The sequence below is a fragment of the Cololabis saira genome, chromosome 4 (genome assembly GCF_033807715.1).
Source record: "Cololabis saira isolate AMF1-May2022 chromosome 4, fColSai1.1, whole genome shotgun sequence".
Taxonomy (NCBI): Eukaryota; Metazoa; Chordata; class Actinopteri; order Beloniformes; family Belonidae; genus Cololabis; species Cololabis saira.
The window spans coordinates 14,095,333-14,113,533 of NC_084590.1; the positions used below are offsets into that span (position 1 = coordinate 14,095,333).

Genomic DNA, 18,201 nt, shown 5'->3' on the forward strand with positions numbered 1-18,201 from the left:
ACAGAGACTTGTTGCTGTATTAATCATGGCATGACCCACCCGGAATGTAAATGGTGGCAGTGAATGCAACAAAACAAGATCTTTAAATCTGATTAGAATTATGTTTAATTTGAAAGGTACCGGTAATCAATTCTTCTCCAAACTGTAGCATCTGTCATTTGGCTTGTAAGTTGGTGTCACAGCCACTCAAGTGCAGTCAATGGTTTTTGTGAAAAGCTTTGAAAGTATTCCTTCAGCTAACTTTGGTTCTTGATGGGTCACTGTTTTAACCGTAAACGTAACTTTTAAACATCGCTCTGTGATGTACGGAGTGGTTCCCTGACAGAAGCATCAAGACCTCTTGGCTTTAATGTATCTGAAACGCTATTAAGCAATGAAACTGTGTTGAGATGGATGTACTTGTGTTAAAGAGAGGTGAAAGTATAACTACAGTCACTATTCTTGTGTTTAGTCAGGGATCTCACTCGTTTTCTTTGCTACATGCCCTTCTCTCCATTTGAAACAATTACTGCAACCAGTAAAATTTAAACCAGCATCAAACACAATACAAGTTTTGCCGAACCGCAGTCATAACGGTGCGCTTCAGCAGCACTGCCCTTTCCTGTAATAATGCATGAGAAGCATTGAGTTAAAGGAGGGTTCACAGTAGGAATGGACGATATTTTACCGTTCACGATAAACCGTCCAAAAAATTCCTCGCGATAAGAATTTGTCATCTCGCGGTAAAAACGATAAATTCCCGTTGATTATGTTTTTGTGTAAAGCTGATTTTTGGAAGGAAGGAAGGAAGGAAGGAAGGAAGGAAGGAAGGAAGGAAGGAAGGAAGGAAGGAAGGAAGGAAGGAAGGAAGGAAGGAAGGAAGGAAGGAAGGAAGGAAGGAAGGAAGGAAGGAAGGAAAGGGGAGAAGGAAGGGAGAAAAAAGGAAAGGAGGAAGGAAGGGAGAAAAGAGGATGGGAAGAAAGAAGGAGAGAGCAGGAGGAAAGAAGGAAGGAGGAAAGAAGGAAGGAAGGGAAAAAATAAGGAAGGAAGGAAGGAAGGAAGGGAGGGAGGGAGGGAGGGAGGGAGGGAGGGAGGGAGAGAGAAAGAAAGAAAGAAAGAAAGAAAGAAAGAAAGAAAGAAAGAAAGAAAGAAAGAAAGAAAGAAAGAAAGAAAGAAAGAAAGAAAGAAAGAAAGAAAGAAAGAAAGAAAGAAAGAAAGAAAGATAGATTGATTCCCGTTGATGATGTTTTTGTGTAACAAACATGGTGGATCTGAGAGCGAGATAGATTTATAGTTAAAAAGATGGAGTTGAATTGGTATTTTTTTTATCGTCATTTTTATCTTTATCGGGATAAATGCCAGAAATTATTGTGATACATTTTTTAGTCCATACCGGCCATCCCTAGTTCACAATGGAGGTGAGCCACACATGGACCCCAGCAGAAGATAAATCACTGAAAGCCTTTATCGCTAGAGCCCCGTACCGACCAAATCACTGGGGGGAGCGCTACTTCTCCCGGGGCGGCTCCGCCAGTGTTGGCGGCTTTAAAACCACAATCTTCATTTGGAGAGCTACTGAAAGAGAGCTACAGCTAAGTAAAGATCAAACCAGGCAGAATTAGTGGGAAAGGCAACAAAGGGAAGAACAAAGGAGAGCTGGAGAAGTTAGAGAAGGAGTAATTTCTGCCTGCAAGCCAATTAATACTGTAGCTGCGCAGCATCAGACGGGGTTACCTCGGGCTAAATGCTACTTCCAGGAATAGTTCACCAGTGTTATCCCAGTGTTGGCTCGAGTTGGATGATGGAGAAGCTCAGACGGCTGTCTTAACCTGTGTTGTGCAGACGGGACTCTGGCCTTACCTGACAGGCGGGAAGGAAGGCATGCTATCCTACCTGTCTACAGCACACCAGGTTTAGCGTTTCATTTGAAAAAAGAACTATGAAGGGGTTGAACACCCCCCCTTGAACACATTCTTCAGTGTAATTGTGTGGAATCTATCTAAATAATGTCATTTATCCAAGTAAATTTAAGCTCCTCCAGGGGCTTTTGTTGCTCTTATCTCTACACAATCTACACCTGGGCACAAGAAATAAATCATGGACTTACCACCTCATAAAATGATATTTTTTCCACAGCCTGGAAAACTAGTTGAAAGGAACTCGAGGATGACGGCCGCCAAATAAAAAAATATGCGTAACAGAAGCCGCTTGCCATTCGTATCACCTTACTGGCAGATTGGCACACCTGCCAGGATATTAGATTTACATGCAGACACAGTGACAGGTTTGCCACGCTAACGCACTTACTGCACACGGAGATGGTATAAAAGGTGGGAAGTGGCTGGCGGCTGACAGGAAACAACTTGCTCTATGCGGGGGGGAATCCAGGTCTGGTTCCTCAGCTGTCATTTAAGACAACATACATATGTGCTCGCGCTTGCAATTTACATAACCGTGATTTGTTTTCCCAGAAGCGGCAGGCGAGAGTGTGAGGAATATTTCAGATTAAAGTTGTATGTTTGTTGTCGGCGGACCCCGTTGAAGTTGGCACTTGACGTTTTGGTTCATTTGTCTGTGGCCACGTCCAGGGATGCATGTGCAGAGCCATCTGTGTGCTGCTTTAGCAGTCGTCTTCCAGTGCCCGGGCTTATCTGTGCACGAGGGCGGTGGCCTACTTTAACCTTCTGCTCAATCGGAGCGCACAAATAAGCACACACGAGCTCTGGTTGATCAGCCACCGCGATGTTGGCGAAAAGTTTCCCCTTTCAAAGCTTGTTGCTCTAGACAGGTGATCTTTCGACCATGTGTTGTGATTGGAGCAGGTTAATTAAGACAGTTCTGGCGTTAACAGAAATATATTCTCTTCACTTTTGTCACTCTAAATTATCTCATATACTCCATTTCACTGGGATATGAATGGTACAGAATCCAGATTGTGAAATGTGCAGAACACGGTTCAGGGCACTTGGTGTGATCAATGCTACATGTTGATGCTTGTGTGACGTGTTTATGGTAGCAGTGCATTAGGCTGCACAATAATCTGTGCTACTGAGACACAGTCCTGTTAAGAGAAGAGTATTAAGCTATGTAGGCTAGTGACTGGACGCTGTTCATGGGTTGGTTTTTCTGGCTAATAGGTCAGATGGGAAGGGTGGGGCAGGGGATGAGGATGAGGATGAGCAAGAGGTTTTAAAGTGCTTCACTGGGCTTTCATTTGTTGGACCGGCTGAAGAGAGCGGGAAAGGAAAGGAAAGGTTATATTTATTGCATTCACTTCAATTTAGCAGTTCTAAATGATTTCTGAAATGTTTAAATTAGTAGCAGCAAAACAAGCCTAACGTCGGCTTTAGTCAGTGGTATTGTGCTGGAATCAGAGGCTTGTGTGCTCCGGACACTTCAGACGGGTTCAACGTTTACATTTTTGTACAATATTGACCTTTTGTAACACGGCCCCTCTGGATCATTCCTATACGAGTGCATTGTAAATGTTCAGTTTGTTTACTTTGTGGTGTAACATCATCTGTGAGCCTTGGCTAGGGAATATAACTTTTATGGCATCAACACATCCCCACAAATGACATTAACTATCACGGGTGATGTGTAAGGGCTTTACTGTATTGAGTAGGGCTGGGCGATATGGACCAAAAGTCATATCTCGATATTTTCTAGCTGAATGGCGATACTCGATATATATCTCGATATTTTTTCTGTGCCTTAATTGGGGTTTCCCCCAAAGCATTATAGCATAGCATCTCTGTTAGCTTCATTTTTTTCTGAGGCAAACCCTTAAAAAAACAATCAGTTTTAATACAAAGCCTCGTGCCAAATGTCACACAGGTTCCTTTGTTAACAGAGATCTGCACAATATCAAAATGTATAAAACAAATGAAATAAAAATAAACTGCCTGCATATATAGAATAAAAATGCTTCTTGAATAAAATAAAACAAATATCCCTTTCCTGCATAACAATTAAATTAAAATACACTGTACAATTAATACAATGTAGACAGTAACAGGCAGACTTTTCCACTGAGGTTGACAGTTGTGCAAATAACAAAACATTTGTGACAATCTCAAATAAAACATTCAAGTCAATTTGTCACAAAATAAGCTATATCAAAATAAAAAAAAAACATTTTTTTTTTTTTAAATCGATATAAACGATATTGTCTCGTACCATATCGCGTTTGAAAAATATATTGATATATATTAAAATCTCGATATATCACCCAGCCCTAGTATTGAGGTTTTATACATTTAGAATTGCACATTTGCAAAATGAACAAAATGTAATTTAATGTTCATTAGGATAAAGGAGGGTGTCTAAATCATAAATTCCGATTAAGACACAAGTAAGTAAGTAAGTAAGTGAGTCACAAGACACAGATGTGACAAGACAATTTTCTTATTCCTTGAATAAATGCATTCAACAAATAAATGAAAAAGTGGTTTCAGGACTTTTAGATGGCTCCTGGCATGACAAAAGTTAATCAAAACCATCTGTTTTGACAAACTCAGCTAACTCCAGCTCTCAGTGACATCTCCGACATCAGTCAACAAAGCGTTAAAGCAAAAGGCACCAATGAGACAGCTCTGCTGAAACATTTGTCGGTCGGTTCTGTGAGAGTACATGTGTACCCCGGCAGCGCTTTGAGCCCAGTACCTGATTCGTAGAGCAGCTGGGTACACAGTTACACCACCTGAGTTTCACAGGAATGTCTTTGCTGGCTCGTCGGTCGGCCCTGGTGCCCGGCGGGCAGCCGCAACGGCGCGAGGTCCGCTTCCTACACGCACAGAACTCATCCCAAAGCCCCCGGGTCTTCACCATGGAACGGCACACAAAGCGCCGCTTGTGCGAGGGCACAGGTGTCAGTGCACATGAATGCATGTAGATCTGTTTACGGCTCCGTCGAAATGTATTTATCCATTTATTTATCTGGACGTTACAGAACTGGAACGATCAAAATAGCAGTTTCTGTCCAAAGATGCAGATGGAACATAAAATGTCGTCAGATGTGCCATCCGTTCAGACCGAGCCGGGAGACGGACCTGCATGGCTTTATGCTCAGTGCTTTTTCTGTTACGGGTTTTGAATTGTGACCGTTATTGACACTGTGAAGTTTAAATACCCTCAAAGTTGGGGTGATTGGATTGAAACCTGAGGTCCAAGATGAACAATTTAGACATAAAGTGCTGCTTCTTTTTCGCTTTTACATGTGTATTAAATTGTGTTTTTTCAGTCATTTTTCTTCACACCATCATCAATCACTCCACTGTAAGTGTGTGTGTGTGTGTGTGTGCGTGTGTGTGTGTGTGTGTGTGTGTGTGTGTGTGTGTGTGTGTGTGTGTGTGTGTGTGTGTGTGTGTGTGTGTGTGTGTCCCAGCCCACACGGTGAAGCTGTGCCAGAGGCTCATCACATCACAGCATCAGGGGCATCTGTTTGAAACAGAAATAAAAGTAAAGCTTATGAATAAAAGAGCCACATGAATAAAAACACAGAATGCAAATGACTTGCAGAGCAGTGTGTGTGTGTGTGTGTGTGTGTGTGTGTGTGTGTGTGTGTGTGTGAGTGAGTGCGTGTGTGTATTTGTGTGTGAATGAGAGGGAGCGGAAGTGCTAAATTCACCCTGCATTTGTTCTCCAATCACCTTAGCTCAACTGACAGAGCGAGCACACACACACACACACACACACACACACACACACACACACACACACACACACACACACACACACACACACACACACACACACACACTGCTCTCTGAGGTGGATGGTTTCCTCATGCATTAATCAACAGCAGTTTTGACACTTGGATACTGAAAGTTGAGGAATAGCTGTTTTAGCCAAGTTGTTGTGGTGGTTCTCCTCTTCGCTCCTCAAGCGCCGCCTCGGGTGACTCGATCAATTAGGCCTCTCTGGAAACAGCAGCACCGTCTCCGCTTTCTCCCGCCCTTCCACTTTTCACACCTCTCTTTTCCGTCTCTTATTCTTTCTCCTAATTTATTTTCCCTCCACCTTTCTCTCTGTGCTCCCCGTTTACCTGCGCCTGTTCCTGTGCATCTTCATCCGTTTAGCTCCCTGCCTCGCATTGTGAATGCATTCCACTTAAATCTTATTAAACATCAAACCTTCTCTGACTTAGCACATATTCCACATGCTGATCTACTTTATATTTAAAGAAAAGCCGTAGTTGACATGCAGTATTTTCATTGACTATAATGTCATTCTAGTCAGAGGGCAGCTGACAAAACTGAATCAAGACGACTTGAATGAATTATTCAGAAGAGGATATGAAAGATGTAAGAGTCCACAGCGGTCTGCCGTGCGGCTCTGCGTGTGTACCAGCCGCTGCAGATACGGTGGATGGTCAGTGCCTGACTTTTCTTGTGTCAGTTAGTCCTAAACGGGTCCAGCTGAGCGAATCCTGGGGGCAGTTTGAGGCGACATGTGAGAGTGAAGATGTTTGCTGATAGAATATAGACGGTGTAAGCTCTGCTTTGGACGGCAGAACTATTCAGATTAACAACTCAGTACTTGAATGCACATTAGTCTGAGGACACGACAAAGGCTGTAAAAACCCAGCCTCTTGTATGAATAATAGAAAAGGAAATTGTGGAATCCCCACTGCTGTTTTACCGTCAAGTTCATCACATCAGATTGTTGTTGAACTCAGATGATTAAAAACAATGACAAATATGATATAAACAGCTTTGTGGTAGGGCTGTTCGATTTTGCCCAAAAATAAAATCTCGATTTTTTTCTCTCAAAATCCGATTTTCGATTACGATTACGATTATTTTGTGAATTGACAAAAGGCAAAGAAATGATTTCAAATATGCTGGTTTTTTTTTATTGAACATTTGCCCCATTGGGCTTTAAGTGCAAACTTTGCTCTTATTAAACCAAAAATGAATTAATAAAGTGCAAAACTCATTTAAAAAACTTTAAAAAAAAGTTTAAAAAAATATAATAAAATATAAAGTTTTATCTCTGACAAAAAAAATCAGCACTTGCAAACATACAGTAAGTTATATTTCCAATTATATAAAACAAGACATTTTCTAATTAAACTAAACTGGGTCTTTGCATGCTAAATAATAATGCAACCCATGAAGGAGGTAGAGGTGTGTAATGTCAGTCATTACATTTGCTATTCACATTTGCAAGTTTTTTGCAAGGAACACGAGCCGGTGTACCGCATCTGGCTTGAGGGATGCCCGGTGGCATGTTACAACGCCCCCTCCTACACTAAAGAGCCTCTCCCATGGGGCACTTGTCGCAGGTATTGAGAGGTATTTCCACCAATCATTAATATGGTATCAATCATTAATATGTGTGCAGACAAGGTGTAAAAAAAATAAATAAAAAGTGAAAAATCGATTTTACGATTTTCACGTTTTAACATCGTTCTAATTACATAATCGCGATTACGATTTAAAATTGATTAATCGAACAGCCCTACTTTGTGGCCTCCTTTCAGTGTGTGAAGTTACTGCACCATTCAGTTTGTTGTTACTGTTCGTTTTCATTTGACAGAGACCGTCTCCCTGTCACCCGCTGCCTGTCAAACCTCTTAGAGGGCGTATTTGTGAGGAGCAGCTGTCCACCAGACGTTCTCCTGAGTGGCCGGCGTGGAACTTTGGCAGAAGTGTCTGCAATAATGAGGCAGTGCTCCCGTCTCTTTAGACGTGTCCCCGAAGGGCCACCGTACATGTCACCGCTGACATGCACCGACGAGGCTACATGTGCGCCAGAGTGCTGCACATGTGTGTGTCTGAGTGGAGATGGCATGATGAGAAGTGTGTATACGTATAGTGTGTTCAGTGTAGGAATGGGTGATATTTTACTGTTCACGATAAACCGTCAAAAAAATTCCTCACGATAAGAATTTGTCATCTCACGGTAAAAATGATAAATTCCCCTTGATGACGTTTTTGTGTAAAGCTGATTTTTGGAAGGAAGGAAGGAAGGAAGGAAGGAAGGAAGGAAGGAAGGAAGGAAGGAAGGAAGGAAGGAAGGAAGGAAGGAAGGAAGGAAGGAAGGAAGGAAGGAAGGAAGGAAGGAAGGAAGGAAGGAAGGAAGGAAGGAAAGATGACGGGAAGAAGGAAGGAGAGAGCAGGAGGAAGGAAGGAAGGAAGGAAGGAAGGAAGGAAGGAAGGAAGGAAGGAAGGAAGGAAGGAAGGAAGGAAGGAAGGAAGGAAGGAAGGAAGGAAGGAAGGAAGGAAGGAAGGAAGGAAGGGAGAAAAGATGACGGGAAGAAGGAAGGAAGGAAGGAAGGAAGGAAGGAAGGAAGGAAGGAAGGAAGGAAGGAAGGAAGGAAGGAAGGGAGAAAAGATGACGGGAAGAAGGAAGGAGAGAGCAGGAGGAAGGAAGGAAGGAAGGAAGGAAGGAAGGAAGGAAGGAAGGAAGGAAGGAAGGAAGGAAGGAAGGAAGGGAGAAAAGATGACGGGAAGAAGGAAGGAGAGAGCAGGAGGAAAGAAGGAAGGAAGGAAGGAAGGAAGGAAGGAAGGAAGGAAGGAAGGAAGGAAGGAAGGAAGGAAGGAAGGAAGGAAGGAAAGATGACGGGAAGAAGGAAGGAGAGAGCAGGAGGAAGGAAGGAAGGAAGGAAGGAAGGAAGGAAGGAAGGAAGGAAGGAAGGAAGGAAGGAAGGAAGGAAGGAAGGAAGGAAGGGAGAAAAGATGACGGGAAGAAGGAAGGAGAGAGCAGGAGGAAGGAAGGAAGGAAGGAAGGAAGGAAGGAAGGAAGGAAGGAAGGAAGGAAGGAAGGAAGGAAGGAAGGAAGGAAGGAAGGGAGAAAAGATGACGGGAAGAAGGAAGGAGAGAGCAGGAGGAAGGAAGGAAGGAAGGAAGGAAGGAAGGAAGGAAGGAAGGAAGGAAGGAAGGAAGGAAGGAAGGAAGGAAGGAAGGAAGGAAGGGAGAAAAGATGACGGGAAGAAGGAAGGAGAGAGCAGGAGGAAGGAAGGAAGGAAGGAAGGAAGGAAGGAAGGAAGGAAGGAAGGAAGGAAGGAAGGAAGGAAGGGAGAAAAGATGACGGGAAGAAGGAAGGAGAGAGCAGGAGGAAGGAAGGAAGGAAGGAAGGAAGGAAGGAAGGAAGGAAGGAAGGAAGGAAGGAAGGAAGGAAGGAAGGAAGGAAGGAAGGAAGGAAGGAAGGAAGGAAGGGAGAAAAGATGACGGGAAGAAGGAAGGAGAGAGCAGGAGGAAAGAAGGAAGGAAGGAAGGAAGGAAGGAAGGAAGGAAGGAAGGAAGGAAGGAAGGAAGGAAGGAAGGAAGGAAGGAAGGAAAGATGACGGGAAGAAGGAAGGAGAGAGCAGGAGGAAGGAAGGAAGGAAGGAAGGAAGGAAGGAAGGAAGGAAGGAAGGAAGGAAGGAAGGAAGGAAGGGAGAAAAGATGACGGGAAGAAGGAAGGAGAGAGCAGGAGGAAGGAAGGAAGGAAGGAAGGAAGGAAGGAAGGAAGGAAGGAAGGAAGGAAGGAAGGAAGGAAGGAAGGAAGGAAGGAAGGAAGGGAGAAAAGATGACGGGAAGAAGGAAGGAGAGAGCAGGAGGAAGGAAGGAAGGAAGGAAGGAAGGAAGGAAGGAAGGAAGGAAGGAAGGAAGGAAGGAAGGAAGGAAGGAAGGAAGGAAGGGAGAAAAGATGACGGGAAGAAGGAAGGAGAGAGCAGGAGGAAAGAAGGAAGGAAGGAAGGAAGGAAGGAAGGAAGGAAGGAAGGAAGGAAGGAAGGAAGGAAGGAAGGAAAGATGACGGGAAGAAGGAAGGAGAGAGCAGGAGGAAGGAAGGAAGGAAGGAAGGAAGGAAGGAAGGAAGGAAGGAAGGAAGGAAGGAAGGAAGGAAGGAAGGAAGGGAGAAAAGATGACGGGAAGAAGGAAGGAGAGAGCAGGAGGAAGGAAGGAAGGAAGGAAGGAAGGAAGGAAGGAAGGAAGGAAGGAAGGAAGGAAGGAAGGAAGGAAGGAAGGAAGGGAGAAAAGATGACGGGAAGAAGGAAGGAGAGAGCAGGAGGAAGGAAGGAAGGAAGGAAGGAAGGAAGGAAGGAAGGAAGGAAGGAAGGAAGGAAGGAAGGAAGGAAGGAAGGAAGGGAGAAAAGATGACGGGAAGAAGGAAGGAGAGAGCAGGAGGAAGGAAGGAAGGAAGGAAGGAAGGAAGGAAGGAAGGAAGGAAGGAAGGAAGGAAGGAAGGAAGGAAGGAAGGAAGGAAGGAAGGAAGGAAGGAAGGAAGGGAGAAAAGATGACGGGAAGAAGGAAGGAGAGAGCAGGAGGAAGGAAGGAAGGAAGGAAGGAAGGAAGGAAGGAAGGAAGGAAGGAAGGAAGGAAGGGAGAAAAGATGACGGGAAGAAGGAAGGAGAGAGCAGGAGGAAGGAAGGAAGGAAGGAAGGAAGGAAGGAAGGAAGGAAGGAAGGAAGGAAGGAAGGAAGGAAGGAAGGAAGGAAGGGAGAAAAGATGACGGGAAGAAGGAAGGAGAGAGCAGGAGGAAAGAAGGAAGGAAGGAAGGAAGGAAGGAAGGAAGGAAGGAAGGAAGGAAGGAAGGAAGGAAGGAAGGAAGGAAGGAAGGAAGGAAGGAAGGAAAGATGACGGGAAGAAGGAAGGAGAGAGCAGGAGGAAGGAAGGAAGGAAGGAAGGAAGGAAGGAAGGAAGGAAGGAAGGAAGGAAGGAAGGAAGGAAGGAAGGAAGGAAGGAAGGAAGGGAGAAAAGATGACGGGAAGAAGGAAGGAGAGAGCAGGAGGAAGGAAGGAAGGAAGGAAGGAAGGAAGGAAGGAAGGAAGGAAGGAAGGAAGGAAGGAAGGAAGGAAGGAAGGAAGGAAGGAAGGAAGGGAGAAAAGATGACGGGAAGAAGGAAGGAGAGAGCAGGAGGAAGGAAGGAAGGAAGGAAGGAAGGAAGGAAGGAAGGAAGGAAGGAAGGAAGGAAGGAAGGAAGGAAGGAAGGGAGAAAAGATGACGGGAAGAAGGAAGGAGAGAGCAGGAGGAAGGAAGGAAGGAAGGAAGGAAGGAAGGAAGGAAGGAAGGAAGGAAGGAAGGAAGGAAGGAAGGAAGGAAGGAAGGAAGGAAGGAAGGAAGGGAGAAAAGATGACGGGAAGAAGGAAGGAGAGAGCAGGAGGAAGGAAGGAAGGAAGGAAGGAAGGAAGGAAGGAAGGAAGGAAGGAAGGAAGGAAGGAAGGAAGGAAGGAAGGAAGGAAGGAAGGAAGGAAGGAAGGGAGAAAAGATGACGGGAAGAAGGAAGGAGAGAGCAGGAGGAAGGAAGGAAGGAAGGAAGGAAGGAAGGAAGGAAGGAAGGAAGGAAGGAAGGAAGGAAGGAAGGAAGGAAGGGAGAAAAGATGACGGGAAGAAGGAAGGAGAGAGCAGGAGGAAAGAAGGAAGGAAGGAAGGAAGGAAGGAAGGAAGGAAGGAAGGAAGGAAGGAAGGAAGGAAGGAAAGAAAGAAAGAAAGAAAGAAAGAAAGAAAGAAAGAAAGAAAGAAAGAAAGAAAGAAAGAAAGAAAGAAAGAAAGAAAGAAAGAAAGAAAGAAAGAAAGAAAGTGGCGGATCTGAGAGTCATTCTTATCGTCATTTTTATCGTTATCGGGATAAAAGCCAGAAATTATCGTGATACATTTTTTAGTCCATACCGCCCATCCCTAGTTCAGTGTATGGTAAATGTGTGTGTGTGTGTGTGTGTGTGTGTGTGTGTGTGTGTGTGTGTGTGTGTGTGTTGTGCTTGGTAGCGGGAGCTTACGGCTGGGAGCACAGAGGTTCTCTAATCCAGCGGTTTGAAATGAGCCCTCCAGCTGTTGTAGCTTGGGAGACTGCAGCCTTAGAGGAGGCTTAGAGATGATGAGAGGATCCCATCTTCATTCCTCTAGGATCTCTCTTTCTTTCCCTTCATTCTTACTCCCTCCCTTTTTCTTTTCCCGCCTTCCATTCTTCTTTCTCCCATCCTTCCGTTTTTCATTCATTCCTTAAGCACTTCCTCCTTTTTCTTTTTCCTTCCTTCCTTTCCTTCTTTCTTTCCTCTTTTCCTTTTTCCTCCCTCCCTTTTTTCATGCCATCTTTCCTTCCCTCCATTGATCCTTTCGTCCTTTCCTTTTTCTACTTTTGTTTCCTTTCATCCTTCTTTATTTTCTCTTTACTTTCTTACCTCTTTCCTTCATTTTCATCTTCCCTTCCCTTTTCTCTCTTTCCTTTCATGTTTTTCTTTTATCTCCCTTCATGCTTTTTTGCTTTTTCCTTTTTCCTTCTTTCTTTCAGTTTCTTTCATCCCCCCTCCCTTACTTTACCTTCCCCTTTCTTTCTTTCCTTCCTCTCCTCCCTATTTCTTTTCTTCTTCCGCTCCTTCCTTCAGCCCCTTTAATCTTTCTGTACTTTCTTCTTCTTACATAAATCCATCCCTCCCAACAGGGGTAAAACTCTTCTTTCCCTCTTCCCTTACCTCTCTCTTCCTTTTTCTTAGTCTTTTTTTTATTTCTATTCTTTCTTATTTCTGTACCTTTCATTTCCCGGCGATCCTTCCCCTCTTACAGGAGTCCACTACCTGACTACACCTGACACCTGTAGCACGTCACCACTGAGAACCAGTCTCAGTGATGCTGCAAACGCAGTGTTTTGAGGTCGTAACGCTTTCTAGAAACTACTTTTTCATTACTGTTAATCTCCCATAAGAACAGGGATTGACTGCAGGAAGTGAACAGTGTGTACACAGAGGACAGAAGATCAGATTAGAGGAGTGACCTAAGACTTTTGTCATTTATTGTATTCATAATGACAGTCTCACAATGTAGATTTCATAAGAGGCGGGTGGATGGATGGATGGATGGATGAATGGATGGATGGATGGATGAATGGATGGATGAATGGATGGATGAATGGCTGGGGGGAGAGGGGGTCATTAGCTGTGAGGTGACATAGGCACTGCAGACCCGGCACTGCCGAATGAACATTGTTATTATTTAAGGAAGGGAGTTATGGAGAAGAAGCACGCTGCTGTAAATGATACATATTGACATTACAGGAAAAGATGATTCCCCTAAGTGAAATTTCCTGCATAATTTATAGGAAATCTTTTTGAGTATGTGAGTATGTCCCATATGAACCAAAACTGAGCAGAGCAGCAGTGCTGCCTCTCTCCTATTGGCCAATCAGTGAGTCTGCAGGGCCTGCAGTATCTGCCAGCATAAAGGGGGGGGAAAGTGATTTAGAATATTACAATGACATTTAAAACCTTAATTTATCTAATATGTGTCTCGAATCCTGGGCGCTTTTAAATTCCATTATATCAAGCATGAATCCTGACCACAAACTATGAAATCCTGGTGGTTTCCACTATCAACTTATTGCAGGATCATCATCTTACATTATCAGTAACAGGGACAATTCACAGGACATGATCAATTATCCATAATTAAATCAGTGCATCATCCTCCTCACCGTGTTTAGATAAGATTACTTCCCATTGGGGTTTTTAGACATGGATACATGCTTGCGGGGGTGATCTAACTTGATTTAGGTCCTAATGTCTTTAGCTGGTCTGGAAATAGATGCAGCATGCACATATTTGTCTCCCGGCGTCAGCTGCGGCTGACCACCGAGTCCAGATGAGGATGGCAGCTCCCGAGTTTCTCAGTGTGAGGGGACACAACTCTTTTTGCTCAAGAAGGCTAGTTCTCATCATGTTTGGTGAGCTGTATGCCCACAGGATTTAGAAAAAAACATCCCCACTTGTCATGTTCATTTGCTAAGAATATCGAGTTTTTTCAAGAGATGAATAACATGAATAACTTAGGAGGCAGCCTATCACGTTTCCCCATTTAACTGTTACATATTTCATGTGATACTCGGAAGTGTGGTCTTGATGTCTGTTTAGCTGCTCGTCATTTCAAAGGAAGGAGCTTAGTTTTCAGACATGGTGTTTGTTGTGCTGTAAAGATTAAACGACAGCTAAGGAAAGATATGCACTGACATTAAACTGGATTTTTTGCTTTTTAAAATATGTATGCGCATATCTGCCCGGCTGTTGGTCCCCTCGTCCCCCTACGGGAGCTGGTGGAGGTTCTCGCCACCCACCACCCTGAAGGGGGTGAAGCGGGTGTAGAGAATGGATTGGTGTGCACAAAGTACAAAGTGGAGGTTTGGGTTCAGCGTGAACAAGAGGTGATCAAAAAGCCAACAGAAACACCCGGAAAATGTGGCTTTTCTGCCAGGATGTGCCAATCTCAGCACACATCTGTTCAGGATTTCTGCTTAAAACTGTCTATTTTATTCCTTCTTTCTTTTTGCAAAACAGAACACTGATCACTGCCTTTCTTCCTTCTGCAGTGTACGTACGGGCGCTGGACGTGACGGTGTCCCAGACCAGCATCCAGGTGGCCCGGGGCCAAGCGGCCGTCCTTCCCTGCTCCTTCACCACCAGCGCTGCCCTCAACAACCTCAACATCATCTGGATGGTGATACCGCTGTCCAACGCAAACCGGCCAGAACAGGTACCAATCAGTCGCACGCATTCTCTGAAAGTGGGGATAAAAAGTCACCTTTCTCTTTTTCTTTTTTTTTTTTTTTATCTTTATAGCCCAGAATCAAAGGGATGTTAGAAAACATAGTCTTGATACTTTGGATGGAGTTGTTCAATCCTTTTTCCATAATAGAAATGCATGTATTTATTGATTGTCATGAGTGTAATTACAAAAAGAAAACAACTCTACTCTTGAAGGATGTTCATTCAGCTTTCTCAATTTGTTAAGAAAAGAAAGAAAAAAAACAGAACACAAAACGGCAGATATGACACAAAACTGTTTCATTTAGCAAGGGACCATTCAGGCCTTGCTCTTTGACACGTGGATTTCACTAACGAAAAACAATATTGATAGCAGCTGACTAAACCAGGAAAGAGACTACAGTAAGAAAATAATGCAAAAATGTCAATGTACACCGATGGACTGACCGTAGGTAATACCTGCCAACTCCCCTGGTCCTTCATCTGACGTTCAGCTTCATGTGTAGCTGTGGAAATGTGCTGGTTTTCTTCAGGCAGCCAATTTCTATGCGTGTTACTGAACCCACACATCCTCAACCAGCCCAATGAAGATTCACAATTCATCACTCAGTTTCTGTCCGACGTTCTTTAGCCGATTTCTTTCAGTTCACTCAAAAACACTGACTTTTATGTCATTCGATTGGCTGAAGCATTTTCAAGGTGCTGACACCTTTATGTCTTCACAGTGTGTTTCACCGCTACAGCCATATTTTGTTTGTACTTGCGTCACGTTTTAGACTCTTAATGGAGTTTTATGATCGTTTCCTTTATTTTAAATGACAATCATCCATGTGAAATAGCTTGTTTTAAGCGCTCAAGCTCAATCTTCTGACTGCAGACTAATTTGTACATTTAGACTTGTTTTAAAAATGCAAATAACAATAACAACTTTACTCATGATTGAATGAGTCCATAATTATTTCGTTAAAAAGGTATTAATCACAACAGTTTTATTAATGGTGTGTTTTACAAATCCAAAATGTTCAGCTGTTCAAAGAAATATTTTTCTGCCACATCTGCAATTTTTTTTCTCCTTCAAAATAAAACAGCTGACTGAACATCTGCCGTGAGTGGTAGTCCCATGTTTTTGCCAGCGGTCGTACACCACTGTAGATGTGTGGAAGGTAAACTGGTGCACATGAGTGCCGCAGCTGTGAAAAGATACTTCTGAGATGCTCCTAACTTGTTTTCTAATGCAATAATTCCACGTTTGGACCACGTGGACGGTCACGCGGCTTCCCTTCCACCGATACAGTCGAAGCAGGTACATGAAACTCCATCTGTTTCAAGGTGTGCTCAGATACAGCGCAAAGAGAATCACACAAATCTACCACAGGGTCAGTAACACAGGTTGGACAGGCATAACAAATCAAACCGGAACCACACATTTCTGCAAAAAAGATATACATTCCACATATGTAAAGTTAAAAAGAAAAATATAATCTGAGCATAAACGGAAACCGCATTTCTCTTTTCGGTGCATCTGACAGCACCTTTAGAATTAGTGATGTGCATCGTAGGGGTTCTCATAGAGGTAAATAGATGTACAGCAGTGCTTGAAAGTTGTAAAATAGTCCGTATACACGTAAATATGATCTAAAACATAAACAGAAATTCAAATTCAAGATCAGACTCCCCAGGAGTATTTGATGAAAAACAGGATTTACCCACTAATTCAGGAAGAGACTGCAGCATGATGCTCCGTCGATGGTGAACGTGGCAGGGCTGGAGGAGACGACCATGACTCCCCAACGTGAACCGTTTGCAGTTCGCTATAACCAAGCCAAACAGCATGGCTAATCATAGCCATTTATTTTTCCAGTATTGCTAGTAATCACTTTAACCTTTAGGGGAAATATTTTACTGATTGATCATCATTGAAAAGCTGCTACGTCCTGGACTGACCACAGATTTTTGAGCTTCTGTTTACATTGACACAGCAGCTGCTGGGAGCTTTGCTCTTTTTTTAAATTATTTTTACAGAACCTCCCAACTTTGACCACCACAACACACACATACCAACACCAACACACTTAGATCCATACAATAACATTATTAATAGAGAAGAAACAACATCTTTAGTCTAAGATGCTACATTATTGATTAGAAAATCAAACTCCAATTTATTATTTACTATTTGATGCTGATAAAAAAAATGCTGAACTGTTACAAGACCAGCACTTCTTCTGGTCTATATGCATAGCACTGTTATTTATGGGGCTCTTCCAGATGTTGTCACACGTGCACTGTTTCCTCATGGAGTAGCAAAATACTCCAAAATAATCTGTTTACAGCTACATACATAATTGTGAACTTCATGATTTGGCGAAAGCATCAGTTAAAAACAGTGATTTCAATGACAATATCATTATTCTCTCCGTCAGGTAGAATAAGTTGCATGACCTCCACTGAAAAACCTACTATATATTCTGTACCACACCGTGTAAAAAACCACAATGGCTTCTTTTTTTAACTGAATCTGAAAAAAGTAGACCCTGCAGAAGACAAACCTAATCACTGTCACTCTACGAAATGCTGGTTAAAGAAGAGTAAGGTTCTTGTATAACCAAGTCAGAGTCCTGACACGCAACTGATGGAGGGACGTGACGTTAGCAGCTCGTGTGAGGAAACCCACCAACATGCCAGAGCTGAAGCTGTTCTGTGTGGAGACTAATAAACAGTTACTACAAATGTTAAGCTGCTCTTATTGCTGCACAACAGAGTTGCAGCAGCTGCTAAGCACAGACGTTTGCTATATGGTGGATCATCGTCATTTTTTTCCAATAAATAGATGAACATAAGTAATATATTTGCCTTATTTTTAATTTTAAAGAGTGTAGGTTTCAGAGAAGGTTTTTGGCCATATTTATGCTGAAATAGAAAAAAACTTTAAAGCACTGTTGTAGTAGCAAACTTAAATCTGTGCTCGTAGTCCAAATAATGGGGTCACATAATACGTTTGTGTGGCCTGCAGGACAGCTATGTCATGTGACAGTGTTCTCCCTTGAAAACAATGCATCAGTTGTTCAGACAAAACCATCTTAATGCTCCGTGTGTTGAGGTGTGTTTGTTTTGAGTCCTAAGCAGTAGTTAAATGAATAAAGATAATGAACTTAACCGATGTTCAATCATTAGTTTAGTTACTCCCCTCCTGATAAGCCTCCACTCTTACACTTTTCTCACCTTGCCTTCCCCACTTTTACTCGTTTCTCCTCCCCCTTGCGGGCCTTCTGTTATTCCGTGTGAGTTGTTTAACATGCAGCTGCAGGCCGTACAAGCTCACCTGCCTCCCTTCACTTTGAACCCCAGTGCTGGTCGGCCGTCCAAATAACACAATCATCTTCTGCACTAATTAACTCAAGCCCACGACAGGCTCTGCGTGGCAGCTGTTCTCGCCACACACACGAAAATAATGGCGTACACAAAAACAGGCACACAAACCGGCCTTGAACAGACTGCTGGTCCAAAAGCATAGCAGATTCACATACATGCAGGGCTCGCGCTCCATGTTCATGGAGTTCCTGCTTACATGCATAGTGCACAGTGAAAGTGTAAATACACCAAATGCATCTTTCTATATATTAGGGGTGTAACAATATATCGTGCCACGAAATTTCGCGGTACAAAAACGTCACGATACGTGTCGTGGAGGTGACAACCTGTATCGCGATATTGGGTTATTAATATTAATCTATTGTGTTGACTAGTAACGCGCATCCGACCGCGAC

At 43.3% G+C, this 18,201-nt stretch overlaps 1 protein-coding gene across 2 annotated transcripts in view; it reads left to right on the forward strand.

Annotated features, from left to right (window-relative positions):
• igsf11 (immunoglobulin superfamily member 11) overlaps nucleotides 1-18,201 on the forward strand; it is a 170,371-nt gene that overhangs the window by 131,463 nt on the left and 20,707 nt on the right. For both annotated transcript variants that reach the window (XM_061720228.1, XM_061720229.1), the window contains exon 3: nucleotides 14,260-14,423. In XM_061720228.1, the coding sequence (XP_061576212.1) occupies nucleotides 14,260-14,423 (164 nt within the window). The remainder of the gene's footprint in view (nucleotides 1-14,259; nucleotides 14,424-18,201) is intronic.